This window comes from Hoplias malabaricus, chromosome Y, assembly GCF_029633855.1.
Source record: "Hoplias malabaricus isolate fHopMal1 chromosome Y, fHopMal1.hap1, whole genome shotgun sequence".
NCBI lineage: Eukaryota > Metazoa > Chordata > Actinopteri > Characiformes > Erythrinidae > Hoplias > Hoplias malabaricus.
The window spans coordinates 57,453,794-57,473,793 of NC_089820.1; the positions used below are offsets into that span (position 1 = coordinate 57,453,794).

The 20,000-nt window shown below is 46.2% G+C and overlaps 1 protein-coding gene across 1 annotated transcript in view; it reads right to left on the reverse strand.

Annotated features, from left to right (window-relative positions):
* Window positions 1-20,000, reverse strand: part of LOC136679100 (neuropilin and tolloid-like protein 2) — a 47,216-nt gene that overhangs the window by 19,919 nt on the left and 7,297 nt on the right. The window contains 2 exon segments of the mRNA XM_066657398.1: window positions 5,908-6,048; window positions 8,540-8,596. Coding sequence (XP_066513495.1) covers window positions 5,908-6,048; window positions 8,540-8,596 — 198 coding nt within the window.

Here is a 20,000-nt window from a genome sequence, read left to right on the forward strand (position 1 = left end):
AACAGAAGAACATTGGTCTTCAACTACACACCAACAGACACTCACTCTGCTGTAATCGGTGTAGGTTTGGCTTCATCACGCTTCATTAGCTCACTCCATGTAGCTATAGCTTATATATCTTCATTTTTAAAACATATTAAACATATTAAAGCCCCACTACACCCCAGGCACCAAGAAAGAGTCTGGATTGCACAGGAAATATCATTCACACTCTCATTTGAAGAGTTTAATATTGGAGCTAAGAGGCTGGCGAGTTTAATATTTGAACTGTACTCATTATAACATGAGCTTAGATTTGCCTAATTAGGGAGAATCAAAATGCATGCAAACTGATGTCTTACTCAGAAGAGAACAGCGTATGATCTGTAGCCTGCAATGTATTTAAAGATAAGCTGCAGACACCAAGGAGTTCCCAGTACAGAGGCATGATCTGCACAGAAGAGTCTCGGCGCTGATCCGTGTTCATTCATCTGTTTTACACAGTGTTCATCGCAGACAGAAAACATACTCTGATCCAGGTCTGGCTCAGGTCCCCTATACATTCATGGCCCACTTATGGTGGCCACTTCCATGACCACAAGAGGAGGAATATATCACAACGGAGGGTAGTGGTGTGTGTGGGGGGGGGGGGGCTGTTCTAAACTATGATTTTGATGAACACTTCAGGTTTATTTTTGAGAGTGAACCTTGGTAAATAATGTGAAATTAAGTTTTACACACACACACACACACACACACATACACACACACACAGACATACACACACACACAAACACACACATACACACACACACACACACATACACACACACACACAAACACACACACACACACACACACACAAACATACACACACACACAAACACACACACACACACACACAAACATACACACACACACAAACACACACACACACACACACAAACATACACACACACACAAACACACACACACACACACACAAACACACACACACACATACACACACAAACACACACACATACACACACACACATAAACACACACACACACACACACACAAAATAAAAAAGCACACACTGTAAAACATACTGTAGATGTGTAAACAAAAAGATGTCATTGGGTGGTCCACAGTGACTTTAACTTCTTTTATTGTTATTATTTTAATCTTGACATCTTTTATTTTATTTTTTAAAAAAGTGGCTCTTCCTACACAACGTTATTATATAATAAATCCAGAATGAAACTGAGTTCAGGATTATAAGCGTTCTCTTTAGACTAGCGCCACAGTGACACAGCTTTTCTGAGATGGTACGTCTAATACAATGCCACTGGAGCTCAGCACGCTTGCAGGAGAACAGTAAGTACCTATTCAGTTACTACATTACTCACAGATGCCTGTGTTTGAATGACAGGGAGAGCACAGGGGGGTATTCTACACGCCCAGAAAGAGAGAGAAAGAGAGAAGGAAGGAGGGAGACTGCAGCATTTGAAAATGCCAGCTGCTGTTGACATGATGATGAATGCACCGACAGAAAATGGCTGTGAATTTCTGGGAATAAAAAGGAGGATTTTAAACGCCTGTCCAGGTGCTGCACCGGACGGAGGATTGGAAGCTGAAACACCGGACCGTCAGTCCTTAAGCCAGATGTCTGGTCACCCTGGGCCCACCTGACATGGATTGATGGCACTTGAGTGGACCGCCCCTGCTCGCCTCATGAGGCTCATCTACGAGGCAGATTAGGGCCAAATGTCAGCAGAGGTCACTTTGAGTCCGGTCCAGTTTTCTGTGGCCAGCACAGACATACATTCTTCGCCAGAAACGGGGCCGATCTGTTTTGTGATGTGTGGCGTTTGCAGCACAGACAGTGGGCCAGCGGTGCTGCCTCTCCGCCAGAAATGCCCCACATCCTCACGTGTCTGGGACATTATCCAAAAAGTTATTTTCTCATTTTGCAAAACGGACCTGGGCATCACAACACATCTGAAAGACTCTAGGGCCCTTAAATAGGTATGATTACAGTCTAAACGAATCAGAGGACTATATACACTCACAGAACCTGAACAAGAAGAAGCTGCAGAGCGGTGGCTAGTCTAGGTCTGTATAGTGATATATCACATCTGTGGCCTGAAGGTTAGAAGAGTGTAAAGAACATTTTAAAGTCAGAAGAACCTGTTAATAACCATCTATCTCCACTGGTTGTGGGTTCGATTCCCGCTCTGGGTGACTGTCTGTGAGGAGTGTGGTGTGTTCTCTCTGTGTCTGCGTGGGTTTCCTCCGGGTGACTGTCTGTGAGGAGTGTGGTGTGTTCTCTCTGTGTCTGCGTGGGTTTCCTCCGGGTGACTGTCTGTGAGGAGTGTGGTGTGTTCTCTCTGTGTCTGCGTGGGTTTCCTCCAGGTGACTGTCTGTGAGGAGTGTGGTGTGTTCTCCCTGTGTCTGCGTGGGTTTCCTCCGGGTGACTGTCTGTGAGGAGTGTGGTGTGTTATCTCTGTGTCTCTGTGGGTTTCCTCCGGGTGACTGTCTGAAAGGAGTGTGGTGTGTTCTCCCTGTGTCTGTGTGGGTTTCCTCCGGGTGACTGTCTGTGAGGAGTGTGGTGTGTTATTTCTGTGTCTGTGTGGGTTTCCTCCGGGTGACTGTCTGTGAGGAGTGTGGTGTGTTCTCTCTGTGTCTGCGTGGGTTTCCTCCGGGTGACTGTCTGTGAGGAGTGTGGTGTGTTCTCTCTGTGTCTGCGTGGGTTTCCTCCGGGTGACTGTCTGTGAGGAGTGTGGTGTGTTCTCCCTGTGTCTGCGTGGGTTTCCTCTGGGTGACTGTCTGTGAGGAGTGTGGTGTGTTCTCTCTGTGTCTGCGTGGGTTTCCTCCGGGTGACTGTCTGTGAGGAGTTTGGTGCGTTCTCTCTGTGTCTGCGTGGGTTTCCCCTGGGTGCTCCGGTTTCCTCCCACAGTCCAAAAACACACGTTGGTAGGTTGATTGGAGACTCAAAAGTGTCCGTAGGTGTGAGTGTGTGAGTGAATGTGTGAGTGTGTGTTGCCCTGTGTTGGCCTTGCACCCAATGATTCCAGGTAGGCTTCGGTCCCACCGCGACCCTGAACTGGATAAGAGTTACAGACAATGAATGAATGACTGAATGAAGCGGTTCATGTGTTCATATTCAGTGTTTCCTAAAAGCCTCACATCATTTCTGTTTGTTGTTAAACCTGATTGTTTTGATTATAATATTCGGGATACTTTAAACCTTTTAAGTACATTTCAGACCCATTTTATTTTGTGTCTCTGTTCACTCTGTGGTTAGTTACACATAAGCAACACGTGCAGAAACCAAATGTAAACACAAGTGACGTATCCACACTGTTACTGATTGATTACAATTGTACACCTCGTGTAACTCCAGTTTATTTTGGGTAAATTACATGTGATTTGTCACTGCAGGAATGATAACTGAAGCTGATATATAGATGTAGTAGATCTGTTTGTGCTGCTGTAATGGACCTGTTACACAGCTGTTGCAGGTATCGCTCATATGTGATTACACAGTACACATTAAATACGCTTAATACCAATATTTCAGTTGTATGCATTCTATAGTACTGTCTAACATATAGAAAAACAATATGAAATGGCCTGTGTGTTATGAAAACAGTGGTTATGCAAACTCTTATCTACAGGGGGCACTCTTGCACATCTTTTCTGATGTTGGAATCATGCTAAGAAAAATCTTTGTGAAACGTAACACAGTATTTATTGCAGGGACATGATTTAGGAGAGGCTTGAGAGTGCCATGTAGCCCAGAAAATAAGAATAGTACAGAGAGAGAGAGAGAGAGAGAGACAGAGAGAGAGATGGACCTCGAGATTGGGCGCCTTGAGAGACACCGCTTTATTAACGATGTTGTTGGTGTTTACTCGAGGCCAGCATCAATCACTGTGGCATTAATAACTGCTTGTCAGTGTGACAGCACACGGCAGAGCAATACCCAGAGATTGAGCTAATGTCCTCTTCCCATTAGCACTTCAGCTCCATCCTTAGAGGTGTTTTCTGACCACTTTCGAGGACACTGATACACATCACCGCCCAAAGATTGTGGACACTCTTTATAAGCAGTGAGTTCCCACGGTGAACACAGTTTGTAGGAATATAATCTCCACAGAAAAGCACCGTCAATAGAATGGGACGCGCACACAGGGTCCTGGAGGTTGTGGGTTTGAGTTCCGTTACGTGTGACTGTCTGTGAGGAGTGTGGTGTGTTCTCCCTGTGTCTGTGTGGGTTTCCTCCGGGTGACTGTCTGTGAGGAGTGTGGTGTGTTCTCCCTGTGTCTGTGTGGGTTTCCTCCGGGTGACTGTCTGTGAGGAGTGTGGTGTGTTCTCCCTGTGTCTGCGTGGGTTTCCTCCGGGTGAATGTCTGTGCGGAGTGTGGTGTGTTCTCTCTGTGTCTGTGTGGCTTTCCTCTGGGTGACTGTCTGTGAGGAGTGTGGTGTGTTCTCCCTGTGTCTGCGTGGGTTTCCTCCGGGTGACTGTCTGTGAGGAATGTGGTGTGTTCTCTCTGTGTCTGCGTGGGTTTCCTCCGGGTGACTGTGAGGAGTGTGGTGTGTTCTCCCTGTGTCTGCATGGGTTTCCTCCAGGTGCTCCGGTTTCCTCCCATACTCCAAAAACACACACTGGTAGGTGGATTGGAGACTCAAAAGTGTCCGTAGGTGTGAGTGTGTATGTGAATGTGTGAGTATGTGTCGCCCTGTGAAGGATTGGCGCCCCCTGCAGGGTGTGTTCCTGCCTCGTGCCCAGTGATTTCGGGTAGGCTCCGGACCCACCGACACCCTGAACTGGATAAGGGTTACAGACAATGAATGAATGAATAAATGAATTACACAAAATCTGATTTGTATGTCTGGAGCTGCCTGTTTCATTATTTAATTGAAATAAATAAATGCCACAAATGCCCCAGGGACAGGGTTTGGGGCGTCCCCCACTGGATGATGTGTGAAATGCCAGAATATCAGTTTATTTTCCACACCGTTTTAAAATGGCTGGCTATAATTGTTGAAAACACAGGAGGAAAATTCACTCTTTATAAGCAGTGAGTTTCCACGGTGAACACAGTTTGTAGGGCTATAATTTCCACAGAAAAGCACCGTCAACAGAACGGGACGCGCACACAGGCCCGAGGTCACCATGCCCAATGCCAAGCGTCGAGTGGAAAGGTATAACGGCTCCAAACACTGGGCTGTGGCTTTGTGGCAGTCCTCTGTTAGAGGCATCTCTCATTTGTCATGGAAACCAAGCATCTGAGTATTTTATATTGGACAAGGTCATCAGCCTCTTCTTCTTTCCATGTTGGAGGACCATTTCTGTTTTCATCCCACCACTACCACCACCAGGGCTTCATATTTTAGTCCTGTGCGGATTATTGTGCAAAGGTCAGATACCACACTGCATTTATTCAGTGGGGGGTTTGGGCACGGACAAAATTCAGGCCTCATTTAGGCATTTTCTGAAGTGCATCACAGCCGTGAAGAGATCACCAACGACTGTAAAAACCCACACAGATCTCACCGCCTCTGATCGTCATCTGAAGTTTATTCACAAAACTGTAGTCGGTTTCAAACTCATTTCACATTTTTTTCAGCTGAATTCTTCTACTCAGCAAAACATTTGCAAATTTTTGGATGAAAACCCATCTGATCCCAGTGAAATGTGAGGGAAGTGCCTCAGGCATTGATTCAGAAGTCTGTCTGTTGTTCTTGATAGAGACAACGCAGGCTCGTGTAGCGTCTAAGGCCTTCATTATACCTCCTAATATCTGTCTAGAGACCATCAAAAATTCCAGATGTTCAGTTTTTTAAAGGGGTATTTCCTAGTAAATTGTAATATGGAGATGCTGCAGGGTACATGAGAGATACACGAGACACTGAGAGGGTGCTGATGTTTCGACCCACCTTCCAGGACGTAAATGCACTCCTTGTTGGGGGGGTAGGTGTTGGGGTAGTTGGGGGACATGAACTGGCCTCCACTGATGGTTTTGGTCCAGATGCCACATTGGTCCTTCCTGGTCGGAGGTCCACCTTCATTCTGAGACTCTGTGAAAGACAATAGGGTGTAAATGTGTAGCTTCTGATACGTAGGTGATGTGTAGATAGTGACAGCTCACTGTGAGAAATTTACATGAAACTTTAAACTTTTTTAATCTATTTCTAAATAGTATAAGAAATTGTACATAGTGACTGTCTGTGAGGAGTGTGGTGTGTTCTCCCTGTGTCTGCGTGGGTTTCCTCCGGGTGACTGTCCGTGAGGAGTGTGGTGTGTTCTCCCTGTGTCTTTGTGGGTTTCCTCCGGGTGACTGTCCGTGAGGAGTGTGGTGTGTTCTCCCTGTGTCTGCGTGGGTTTCCTCCGGGTGACTGTCTGTGAGGAGTGTGGTGTGTTCTCTCTGTGTCTGCGTGGGTTTCCTCCGGGTGACTGTCTGTGAGGAGTGTGGTGTGTTCTCCCTGTGTATGCGTGGGTTTCCTCCGGGTGACTGTCTGTGAGGAGTGTGGTGTGTTCTCTCTGTGTCTGCGTGGGTTTCCTCCGGGTGACTGTCTGTAAGGAGTGTGGTGTGTTCTCCCTGTGTCTGCGTGGGTTTCCTCCGGGTGATTGTCTGTGAGGAGTGTGGTGTGTTCTCCCTGTGTCTGCGTGGGTTTCCCCACTCAAAAGTGTCCGTAGGTGTGAGTGTGTGAGTGAATGTGTGTGTGTTGCCCTCTGAAGGACTGGCGCACCCTCCAGGGTGTGTTCCTGCCTTGTGCCCAGTGATTCCAGGTAGATTCCGAACCCACCGCCCCCCTGAACTGGATAAGGGTTACAGACAATGAATGAATGAATTACACAACATCTGACATGTATGTCTGGAGCTGCCTGTTTCATTATTTAATTGAAATAAATAAATGCCACAAATGCCCCAGGGACAGGGTTTGGGGCGTCCCCTACTGGATGGTGTGTGAAATGCCAGAATTTCAGTTTATTTTTAAAACACTTTTAAAATGGCCGACGGCATGTTGAAAACACAGGGCGAAAATTCACAAAAATTTTGCTAAACTAAAATAATTTAAGGTATGAATTAAAATCGTATTAAAGCTTTAAATTCAAGTATTTAGTCACTGAATTAAATCACCAATGTTTCAGAAAGTTGTCGTAATTTGATGCTAATTTGAGTTTAAGGATTGATATTTCAAATGTCCTGCTTTAAGTTTTATTTGTAACAAATCTCTACACACTTCTTTAAATACATACGAGTGCCTGTAACGTATAATGTACCTGTCCATTATTTCTGATATATTTCGTCATATTCTGAAAATATTAATTTAGCTGAAGCAACACAGTAAACATTTTGCTGTAAACAAAATGTGCTAATAAATTTTTTATAAAACAATAAAATTTAATTAATAATTTAGTAAATTTCAGGATTTTTTTATTAAAAGCAGAAAAGTTTTAATGCTTTAATTCAAATAACTTTCATTTCAAAGGTGATTCATTCAGATATTTTTGTTATTTAATGTGAAATAAAATGTGTGTTATACGTATTATTAAAAGAAATGGATAAAAGAGGTGAACTAATGATAAAAGCATGCTGCTGATTATACATTGAATTAAAAGGCAATGTTTTAAGTTGTGGTTTTGTAAATATCTGCTGAGCCTGACCCTGCCTCTTTAATACTCTCTAGAAGTGCCCCACGCTTTGGGTTCCTCCAGTGGAGTGTTGTGTATGAAGTCTGCTTCCCCAGCTTTATTCAGGGGACATTCTGTGGAGCCCGTGGAGGAACAAAAATCGAGAAGAACTCAGTGACGTAACGGGGTTATGAGATTTGCATTGTACAGTAAAAATCCTAGGGCCCTAGGCAGTGTGTCTGGAGCTGTCAGAATGCTCTCGTACAGCAGCAGCAGATTTTCCTGAATTAGACATAGTTTCTGAAAAGAGGTTTTTTGAAGGCCCTTAAACAGAGCGTAAAGCATGGATGAGCTCCGAGGCGTCCTGTTTAGTTAAAAAGAAATGTAGCTTGGCGACGTACGGAGTAAGGAACATCGATGGAACTCCACTCGATGAAAGCAGAAATCGGTTTAATCATCTCCATCATATTCTCGCACTGAGAAACCCAGACTGAACATGATTCCACGTCTCAAGGCATCATTATTTTTGCAGTTTGAGGAAAGTAAAAGGAAACAAAGCCATGATCCAACAGAATATTCTGGAAAAAAGCCTCCTCAGTGACACATTAGGAAGAAAAAGACTGTCATTTCACAACGATCCTGCAGGAGGCTCTTATGTTTCTGGCTGTTTGAGAGACGTTTTAGGCTCAACGCTTTTCAAAGGAATCAAAAACAGGGATAATGATCAGAGTATGAGACCATTACTCTGTAATTTTGCTATCAATCGGCAGGACACATGATTACACGCCGCTATTTCTGCCATAATGACCGAACGCCTGCTAACCTCTCAGAGAGCAGCTCAGGAAACCCTTTTCATCTCAATGTAAAGATGTCCAGAGCATTGTCTTCCTCAGGACGGATTTAAAATGGACAAAACTGGGAGACGGAGCTTACCTCTGATTCTTTGTGCCAGAGCAAAGCCCTCTTCTATCAAAATGAGAAGGATCCAGGCTGAGAAAGAGAGAGAGAGAGAGAGAGAGAGAGAGAGAGTCAGCAAAACACTGCATTTAAACATACTACATCCTCATAAAATACATAGTGCAGTTTCTGCAGTGGCGAGCCCGGAGTAGCATCGACAGAGGCTCTTTTCTCCCTGTTACATCTCTGCGAAGCATCACAATTATTTTGAAGCTGTATTTTTTATGGTAAAATACTAACTAGCTATTTTTAAGGCACCAGAGGAGAATGCAGACTGCCCAGATCTGTCACATCACACACAGCACAACTGCCAGATGTTTGTGCCAGCTAACCCTGTGAGCAGAGACATAGGGGACGAAGGGAGGGTGATCCAGACAGTTGTGACCACTTGGATTCCAGGGTCAGACGGCTGAGGCATCACCAGAGTTTGAACCAGTGCCCTCCTGATGACCCCTGCACCACTTAGGAGAACTCCCAAGACTCATATCACGTAATGATACCAGACCTGTACCACAAGGTTCCTCCATGATGTATCTTAGAAGACTGTGAAGCAAAGCAAGTTTGTTTATAGAGGACATTTTATAAATAATGATATTTCAAAGTGCTTTATCCAGTTCAGGGCGGCGGTGGGTCCGGAGCCTACCCGGAATCACTGGGCGCAAGGCGGGAACACACCCTGGAGGGGGCGCCAGTCCTTAAATTAAAAATTAACACGAGTACTAGCAACCTATGAACGGTAATGTGCAGTAAGAATGTCCAATGCCAAGGGGTGGATCCCTTCAGCACTGGATCGAATAGCAGTTTAGCTCCATCCATTACCACCTGGCCTTTAATAATAACACTAATGCACAAGTGGCTGCCATCAGATCCTCACAGCAATGTTCCAGCATCTGCAGCAGCAGCTTTACTGCACCAGCACATTCCTTATTAATGCCCTTTGGGAAGAAGTGATGCATGAGTGGCCACCAGCCCTTGGCTGTAGTGCACAAATCTGCACCAAGGTCAGTGCTGTATATGTTGGACCTTGGAGGCTACATTTATCGACAGGTATGTACTTACGCACTTGTGCAGTTCCCTCTCTCCATAGATTGTAGGTCACTTGTGGAGAAGGAGGAGTTGAAGATGATATAATTGCACAAACGAACCGCATTATTGTGATTCGAACTAAATCCATGAGTTTAAATCTCGGCTCCCGCCGAACGTCACGCTGATTCTAATAGAGATCAATGATACTCGGCGTGTTCTCCAGAGTCTCCCGGGCATCCCGCTTGCGTTTGCATTGATCCGAGCTGTGGAGAGTGAGCCCAGGGGCATTGTGGGTAGAGAAGCATATGAGCACATTGATCTGTGTTATTACTGCTCTGGCACGGTGCCACTGACCAATGAAGGGACCGTTGGAGGCGGATCGAAGGCCTTAAACTCAATGTGCCATGTCATGTATGATACGCTCCTGACTCTATTAATAGATTATACACTTCAATTAGACTTACATTCCAATTACACCCCAACAATTAATCGTTTAAAGGGCAAGGACTCAACACTCCTGCCTTATGTTTAACTTAAAGGGACATATACCTTGCTCTTCTCCACAGTGTGACACCTTTCTGGATCTTAATGAAACATCTGTGACCTGCTTTGGTCAAAATGCCACAAGGATCCAAAATCACAGCAGTGTTCTCCCCCTGTGTAAACAGCCCCTGTTCAGAACGCCCGCTTTCAGCACCTGTTCCTTTAAATGATAATGAGCCGCTCGCTGTTCACCCCGACCCCGAGCGCACAGCAGTGAGGAGCGAGGAGCAGAAGCTCTGGTTTTTAGCCGTTTTCACTCTGTTCTCTTTCCTCTCTGTTCTCGGCCATTTGTGTTATTTCTATGAACAGATCCAAGGCTGTACAGTAAAGTGAGAATGTCCTGACTGTACTCTAGAGATACCTGTGTCTCTGTGCACACGCCGTAATCAGATCAGGACGCCGACATCCGATGACATTTCATGGGAGATTTATAAAACGAACTCTTGGAGAGATCTCTCCTTTCTCCTTTTCCTTTTTTTTCACATGAAGTTACCGTGTCTTACAACAGCCAACAGACGTTCGGTTACTACGGCTGCTGCTTGTGGAGAGACGGAGATTAATTGAATTAGGTCAATAACATTTTCAGCTGCTTGGCTGAGGGCGGTTCAGTTGTCAGTCGTTCTGGATCCCGCAGGCTTTTAGCTGCAGGCTGAAGACGGCAGCACCAAAGCCACGATAAGCGGCGTGGTGCCTCCGCTTTCATGCCCACATTGGCTCAGCGTATCAGAAACTATCCACCGCATACGGGAGCGAGGGGCTTTCAGATAAACCCCCGCCGCTTTGCCCCCCATCTGCACTTTAATAGACTCGCCTACGACTTACAAGCATATCTAATGGAACACGAGCAGGCCAACAGCACACAGCCGAGCTCGGAGGAGGGAGAGAGCGGCGCCATCCACGGCCTAAAGATCCATGTCCCTCTTTCACTATTACACCATCCTTATACAGCAATAACACCGCCTCCATCCTGTTACTACTGCCCCATTATATCTGCCCCCTTTCCCTTTATTACCACAATATCACTGCCTCCATTCTGTTACTACTGCCCCATTATATCTGCCCCCTTTGCCTTTATTACCACAACTTCACTGCCTCCATCTTGTTACTACTGCCTCATTATATCTGCCCTCTTTCCCTTTATTACCACAATATCACTGCCTCCATTCTGTTACTACTGCCCCATTATATCTGCCCCCTTTGCCTTTATTACCACAACTTCACTGCCTCCATCTTGTTACTACTGCCCCATTATATCTGCCCCCTTTGCTTTATTACCCCAACAACACTGTTGGAGTCAGAGGAGGGTTAGCACAACTCTGTTAAACCCAGGGCCTAAAGGGCCACATCCCTCATTCCCTATGACAGGGGGACAGAGGGGGATTGGAACACAGCCCATTCATCTGCCCTTAGAGAGTTCATACATCACACTCACTGACAAAGGCAAGACGGTGGGCATTAATACTGTCACATTATTAAAGACCCCCGCTTGGGGCTGTTGCCCCAGTACCGCCCTCATTCTGTTACTGTCCCATTATTTCTGCCCCCTTTCCTTTACATTACCCCCACATTACTGTCACTGTCCTGTTAATACATCACCAGTAGGGCTCTGCAGACAGAGATTGGAACTAGAGATTGGAACACAGCCCGTTTTCTGACCTCAGAATGTTCACACAGATTTACGTGGACATTATTTACACTGAGACATTGCCACATTACAATAGGCTTCATCTCCTGACTGATCCCCGTTCTGTTAGTACTGCTCATTATTATTATTATTATTATTATTATTATTATTACACCAGTGCTGCTGCCTCCTCCTCCTCATGGCAGTTGTGTATATTACTGCATTCTGTTATTGTTGCCCCATTATGTCTGCCTCTATTTACCTACTGCTACCTAGATACAGTTATCCTGATATTACAGACTCGGTTCTGTTAATACATCAACCACCACTCTGCAGACGACAGGAAAACGAGGGGATTGGAACACGTCCCACCCTTTCATTATTACTGCCTCCTTTCCCTCATTATTGCCTCTACTCTGTCACCACTGCCCCATTATTACTGCCTCCACTCTGTCACCACTGCCACATTATAACTGCCTCCTTTCCCTCATTATTGCCTCCACTCTGTCACCACTGCCCCATTATTACTGCTTCCACTCTGTCACCACTGCCCCATTATTACTGCCTCTACTCTGTCACCACTGCCCCATTATTACTGCCTCCACTCTGTCACCACTGCCACATTATAACTGCCTCCTTTCCCTCATTATTGCCTCCACTCTGTCACCACTGCCCCATTATTACTGCTTCCACTCTGTCACCACTGCCCCATTATTACTGCCTCTACTCTGTCACCACTGCCACATTATTACTGCCTCTACTCTGTCACCACTGCCACATTATTACTCCCTCCACTCTGTCACCACTGCCCCATTATTACTGCCTCTACTCTGTCACCACTGCCACATTATTACTCCCTCCACTCTGTCACCACTGCCCCATTATTACTGCCTCCACTCTGCCACCACTGCCCCATTATTACTGCCTCCACTCTGTCACCACTGCCCCATTATTACTGCCTCTACTCTGTCACCACTGCCACATTATTACTGCCTCTACTCTGTCACCACTGCCACATTATTACTGCCTCCACTCTGTAACCACTGCAGCATTATTACTGCTTCCACTCTGTCACCACTGCCCCATTATTACTGCCTCTACTCTGTCACCACTGCCACATTATTACTGCCTCTACTCTGTCACCACTGCCACATTATTACTCCCTCCACTCTGTCACCACTGCCCCATTATTACTGCCTCCACTCTGTCACCACTGCCCCATTATTACTGCCTCCACTCTGTCACCACTGCCCCATTATTACTGCCTCCAATCTGTCACCACTGCCCCATTATTACTGCCTCTACTCTGTCACCACTGCCCCATTATTACTGCCTCCACTCTGTCACCACTGCCGCATTATTACTGCCTCCACTCTGTCACCACTGCCCCATTATTACTGCCTCTACTCTGTCACCACTGCCCCAATATTACTGCCTCCACTCTGTCCCCACTGCCCCATTATTACTGCCTCCACTCTGTCACCACTGCCCCATTATTACTGCCTCCACTCTGTCAACACTGCCCCATTTTTACTGCCTCCCCTCTGTCACCACTGCCCCATTATTACTGCCTCCACTCTGTCAACACTGCCCCATTATTACTGCCTCCACTCTGTCACCACTGCCACATTATTACTGCCTCTACTCTGTCACCACTGCAACCATTATTACTGCCTCTACTCTGTCACCACTGCCCCATTATTACTGCCTCCACTCTATCACCACTGCCCCATTATTACTGCCTCCACTCTGTCACCACTGCCCCATTATTACTGCCTCCACTCTGTCACCACTGCCCCATTATTACTGCCTCCACTCTGTCACCACTGCCCCATTATTACTGCCTCTACTCTGTCACCACTGCCTCATTATTACTGCTTCCACTCTGTCACCACTGCCTCATTATTACTGCCTATACTCTGTCACCACTACCCCATTATTACTGCCTCCACTCTGTCACCACTGCCCCATTATTACTGCCTCCACTCTGTCACCACTGCCTCATTATTACTGCCTCCACGCTGTCAACGCTGCCTCATTATTACTGCCTATACTCTGTCACCACTACCCCATTATTACTGCCTCCACTCTGTCACCACTGCCCCATTATTACTGCCTCCACTCTGTCACCACTGCCACATTATTACTGCCTCTACTCTGTCACCACTGCCCCATTATTACTGCCTCCACTCTGTCACCACTGCCCCATTATTACTGCCTCCACTCTGTCACCACTGCCTCATTATTACTGCCTCCACTCTGTCACCACTGCCCCATTATTACTGCCTCCACTCTGTCACCACTGCCCCATTATTACTGCCTCCACTCTGTCACCACTGCCCCATTATTACTGCCTCTACTCTGTCACCACTGCCCCATTATTACTGCCTCCACTCTATCACCACTGCCCCATTATTACTGCCTCCACTCTGTCACCACTGCCTCATTATTACTGCCTCCACTCTGTCACCACTGCCCCATTATTACTGCCTCCACTCTGTCACCACTGCCACATTATTACTGCCTCTACTCTGTCACCACTGCCCCATTATTACTGCCTCCACTCTGTCACCACTGCCCCATTATTACTGCCTCCACTCTGTCACCACTGCCTCATTATTACTGCCTCCACTCTGTCACCACTGCCCCATTATTACTGCCTCCACTCTGTCACCACTGCCCCATTATTACTGCCTCCACTCTGTCACCACTGCCCCATTATTACTGCCTCTACTCTGTCACCACTGCCCCATTATTACTGCCTCTACTCTGTCACCACTGCCCCATTATTACTGCCTCCACTCTGTCACCACTGCCCCATTATTACTGCCTCCACTCTGTCACCACTGCCCCATTATTACTGCCTCCACTCTGTCACCACTGCCCCATTATTACTGCCTCCACTCTGTCACCACTGCCTCATTATTACTGCCTCCACTCTGTCACCACTGCCCCATTATTACTGCCTCCACTCTGTCACCACTGCCCCATTATTACTGCCTCCACTCTGTCACCACTGCCCCATTATTACTGCCTCCACTCTGTCACCACTGCCTCATTATTACTGCCTCCACTCTGTCACCACTGCCTCATTATTACTGCCTCCATTGTATTATTGCTGTCCTCTGGTGTCTTCTTCTCTTATTCTCCATACTCATACTAATGTGGAAATTAATACACACAATAAACATTAGAAACTAGATTTTAAAATTACTCTCTTTTTTTATCTCTGTAATTAATGTACAGTGAGCCTCCGCACACACACACAAATGCACACACACACGCACACGCACACTCACACACACACACACACACACACACACCAGCTGTTTTGTAGTAAAACTGTTGAAGGTAAATGATGGAACCCCACTGATTTTAAAGCTGTTAATAATAAATGTTAAACGTATGATAAGGTTTTTGGAGCACACGTGCGAACCGTAGATCCACAGCCAATAACAACCGTCAGACTCCAGGCTTCAGAAAGATCAAAGCTGCTGATGCGCTGATGAATACACACTGCTCTCTCGTGTAAAACCTGTTGTGTGAAGTGTGTGGCGAAGCTGCAGATGGTTACGGAGCTCAGAGACAAGCCAAAGCAAAAAGTGAGTCCCTCTGGACGTCCGTTCTGTTTCAGCTGACAGTGAGAACGGGCAGATTTCCCGAACAACCCTCAGCGAAACAGCCACGAGCTTAAATCCATCGCTCTCTTTCCTTTTCAAAGAACGTGCAGAACCGGATTACTGAACACTTCTCATTAAACTACACCTTCGATAACCGCTCTGTTCTCTCTGTGTTCTCTGGAGTGAGGGAGCACCGTCCTGTGTCTCTGGGATGTGAGAGTGGTCCACAACTGATCATCTGACATCAGCACCAGACCTCACTAATCCTCCTGTGGCTGCACACCACCAAATCCTCACAACAATGATGCAACATTCAGTCCAAGCCTTGCCTTAAGAGTAGAACCTGAAGCTGCTTCGACGAGGGACATATGAACTATTAATACCCTCCATTTCAGAAGAATTAACAGTGCCCTTGAGCAGGGAACCTGACCTCGAACTGTGTGTGTGTGTGTGTGTGTGTGTGTGTGTGTGTGTGTGTGTGTGTGTCAGTATTGTTTTGCATATTGTCACTGTTCAAAGAAGAACACCTGTCTCCAAAAGAAGAAAGGAACAAACGTACTCTAAATGATAATGAATGATTAATGTCACCATTTCTGCTGCAGTAACACAAACAAAATTCCTAAAACCCTAACACCATTTACATTAACACAGACACTATATAAGACTAACACACACAACATCATTAATAATAACACTGTAATGATGCAAGAGCTGCTACATATCCTTGCTGTCCAAAGAAAAATATTCATCACCAAAATAGTATCTTTGCAGGAGAAGGATAAAACGCTCTTAACTTTCAATGAAAGTCAGTGTAAAAAGATGTTATTCAGAGTCTTTTTGGAGCTTTTCTATTGGTCCATTCATCATAACATTTTCACACAGTGTGAAGGACAGTGTTCAAATGATGCAGTAACTAAACACACACACACACACACACACAAATACGTTTTAATTTGGACAGCGATGATATTTATTAATTTATTTATTTTTACAAACTTGCGCTTTCTGAAATTGTCCTAAAATGATGTAAACTCAGGTCTGAAACCCTTCTGATTCAATACAGGGAAATTCACACAGCCCTAAAAGGATTAGTAAGGTTTCCCTGCTTCTGACAACACTCCACATTCAGCTCAAGACCTTGGGAATTAGTCATTCATTCAGTGTCTGTAACTGCTTATCAAATTCAGGGATAACTACCCGGAATCACTGGATGCAAGGCAGGAACACACCCTGGAGGGGGCGCCAGTCCTTCATAGGATGACACACACAGACACATGGAGAACACACCACACTCCTCAGAGACAGTCACCCGGAGGAAACCCACGCAGACACAGGGAGAACACACCACACTCCTCAAAGACAGTCACCCGGAGGAAACCCACGCAGACACAGGGAGAACACACCACACTCCTCAAAGACAGTCACCCGGAGGAAACCCACACAGACACATGGAGAACACACCACACTCCTCACAGACAGTCACCCGGAGGAAACCCACGCAGACACAGGGAGAACACACCACACTCCTCACAGACAGTCACCCGGAGGAAACCCACGCAGACACAGGGAGAACACACCACACTCCTCACAGACAGTCACCCGGAGGAAACCCACGCAGACACAGAGAGAACACACCACACTCCTCACAGACAGTCACCCAGAGGAAACCCACGCAGACACAGAGAGAACACACCACACTCCTCACAGACAGTCACCCGGAGGAAACCCACGCAGACACAGGGAGAACACACCACACTCCTCACAGACAGTCACCCGGAGGAAACCCACGCAGACACAGAGAGAACACACCACACTCCTCACAGACAGTCACCCGGAGGAAACCCACGCAGACACAGAGAGAACACACCACACTCCTCACTGACAGTCACCCGGAGCGGGACTCAAACCCACAACCTCCAGGACCCTGGAGCTGTGACAGAGACTCTACCTGCTGCTCCACTGCTAAATAATATTAAACAAAGTCTATATTTCCACACATAAAAACCCAGGACTGTATCTCTGCCAACATCAGGAGCCCCAAAGACTTGGAAACGAAAGCCACAGTAAGGATTCAAACACAGATTTGAAATCAGTGGCAATCGGATAAAAATAAACAGTTCACATTTCGCAGAGATATTTCCACAGTGGAAATGTCACAATGATTGCTGCTTGATCACTGAGCTGATTGGCTCTCTCTATTTCAAAGGCAGGACTTTGTCCATGAACCAGAACCATGCGCAGAGTTCTCCTCCTTCATGATATCTCTGGGTAAAATGAGGTGTGTTATCTTTAACAAGCTGCAGAGCTCAGTTCTGACAGTGAAACTGATTAGAACTGAAACACTTCCCAGGTTCTCTCTCTTTCCACTTCCTTTAAAGCTAGCAATTTACATTCTACAAGGTGAAAGAGAAACCCTTTCAGGCCGTTCCTGTCGTCTGGTGTGAACTGATATGACGTTGTTCTGTACTGAACTCCCAAGGAGGGTTAGGAAGTGTCTGGATCGATGAAGAAGGTCCACAGAGCTGTAAATTTGGAAGTGAGTAAGATCAGAGGGGTTTAAATCAGGCGGAGGTCGACTAAAAGTGAAATGTGGGGAATTAGAGCAAGGACATAAGCAGATTTCACATTTAAAATAAAGATTTGTTTAAGATATTATTTATTTTTTTGCTTTAACAATCACTAACATCAACAACCTATCACTGAAACATTTTTTCCAAGAAACAAACTTGCCCTAGAACTAGTGATGTGCGGATTGATAGTGAAATATCGATACCTCCGATACTACACCTTCATGCTCTGAAACCGACCCTCAAATCAAACCATCGATACTTCTGATACCCCAGTCATTTGAGGTCATGTGTGTGTCATCAACAGGAGCACAGTGGACAGTAACTAAACCACTGAGACCTTGTCTGAATGACACACGGTTGGTAGGAACTACTTTTTCTTCCGCCTGGGTAAGTGTGTAATGCGTAAGCGCAGTAACACACGGCTCAGTCAGTCACTCAGTCTGTAGCTACTTCAGCTCTGTCTCTCTTCGGTGTCTGGCGGAGTCCTTCGGTGCTGCTGGCACTATCCAAGTTCAGAGGGAGAAAATGTGGAAATTAATAAATATGATTATGAAATAATAAAGAAATAATTACATGCTTCAACAAATAGCTGCATGAGTTCAGCTGGGAGTAATAATGTGTCTCAGTGAGATAATCTCACACAGGCACCAAAGCCTAGATTTATTCAGGTAACGATTCTTAAAGAGTTGATCATTTAAAGTGGATTACATACGCTACACTGTGTTTAGATTCACCAGACACATCAGATTTGCACAAAGTATCAGTATCGGATCGTATCATCGATACCAGCCTGAACTTTACTCAGTATCGGATCCGAAAGGACATCACTGCTAAGAACCAGCGTGGGAGGAAACTGGAGCACCCGGAGGAAACCCATTCAGACACAGGGAGAACACACCACACTCCTCACAGACAGTCACCCGGAGGAAACCCACGCAGACACAGAGAGAACACACCACACTCCTCACAGACAGTCACCCGGAGGAAACCCACGCAGACACAGGGAGAACACACCACACTCCTCACAGACAGTCACCTGAAGGAAACCCACGCAGACACAGGGAGAACACACCACACTCCTCACAGACAGTCACCCGGAGGAAACCCATGCAGACACAGGGAGAACACACCACACTCCTCACAGACAGTCACCCGGAGGAAACCCATGCAGACACAGGGAGAACACACCACACTCCTCACAGACAGTCACCCGGAGGAAACCCACGCAGACACAGGGAGAACACACCACACTCCTCACAGACAGTCACCCAGAGGAAACCCACTCAGACACAGAGAGAACACACCACACTCCTCACAGACAGTCACCCGGAGGAAACCCACGCAGACACAGAGAGAACACACCACACTTCTCACAGACAGTCACCCGGAGGAAACCCACGCAGACACAGGGAGAACACACCACACTGCTCACAGACAGTCACCCGGAGGAAACCCACGCAGACACAGAGAGAACACACCACACTCCTCACAGACAGTCACCCGGAGCGGGACTAGAACCCATGACCCCTGGAGCTGAGTGACAGTGATGATGTCTGTTACACCATCGCCCCTCGTGCTGAAATAAACACAGGAACATTCACTAACAGCAGTGAACCCCAGACCATCCACCATCTCGACTGAACACTGCCGCACTGCAAACTCACAACATTCATTCAGTTAGATCTCTCATATCCAGCTATTTCCACTTAAAACCACAAACAGGACTCGGCTCCATCTTAAGTTCACAGTTTCACAAACTCAAAGAGACAAAACTGTGGAAGATAATTGTTAAAATGAGTGCAATTCTTCAAAATAAGTTAGAATCACTCAGTCCAGTTAAATACTTACCTTAGGGGTTTACAGTGTGCCTTAAGAGATCATATTCAAACCAGTGCCAGATCCTCTGTCGTCACTGAGTGACTGACTGAGTGAGTGTGTGAGTGAGTGAGTGTGTGAGTGTGTGAGTGAGTGAGTGAGTGAGTGTGTGAGTAAGTGACTGAGTGAGTGAGTGACTGAGTGAGTGACTGACTGAGTGAGTGTGTGAGTGAGTGAGT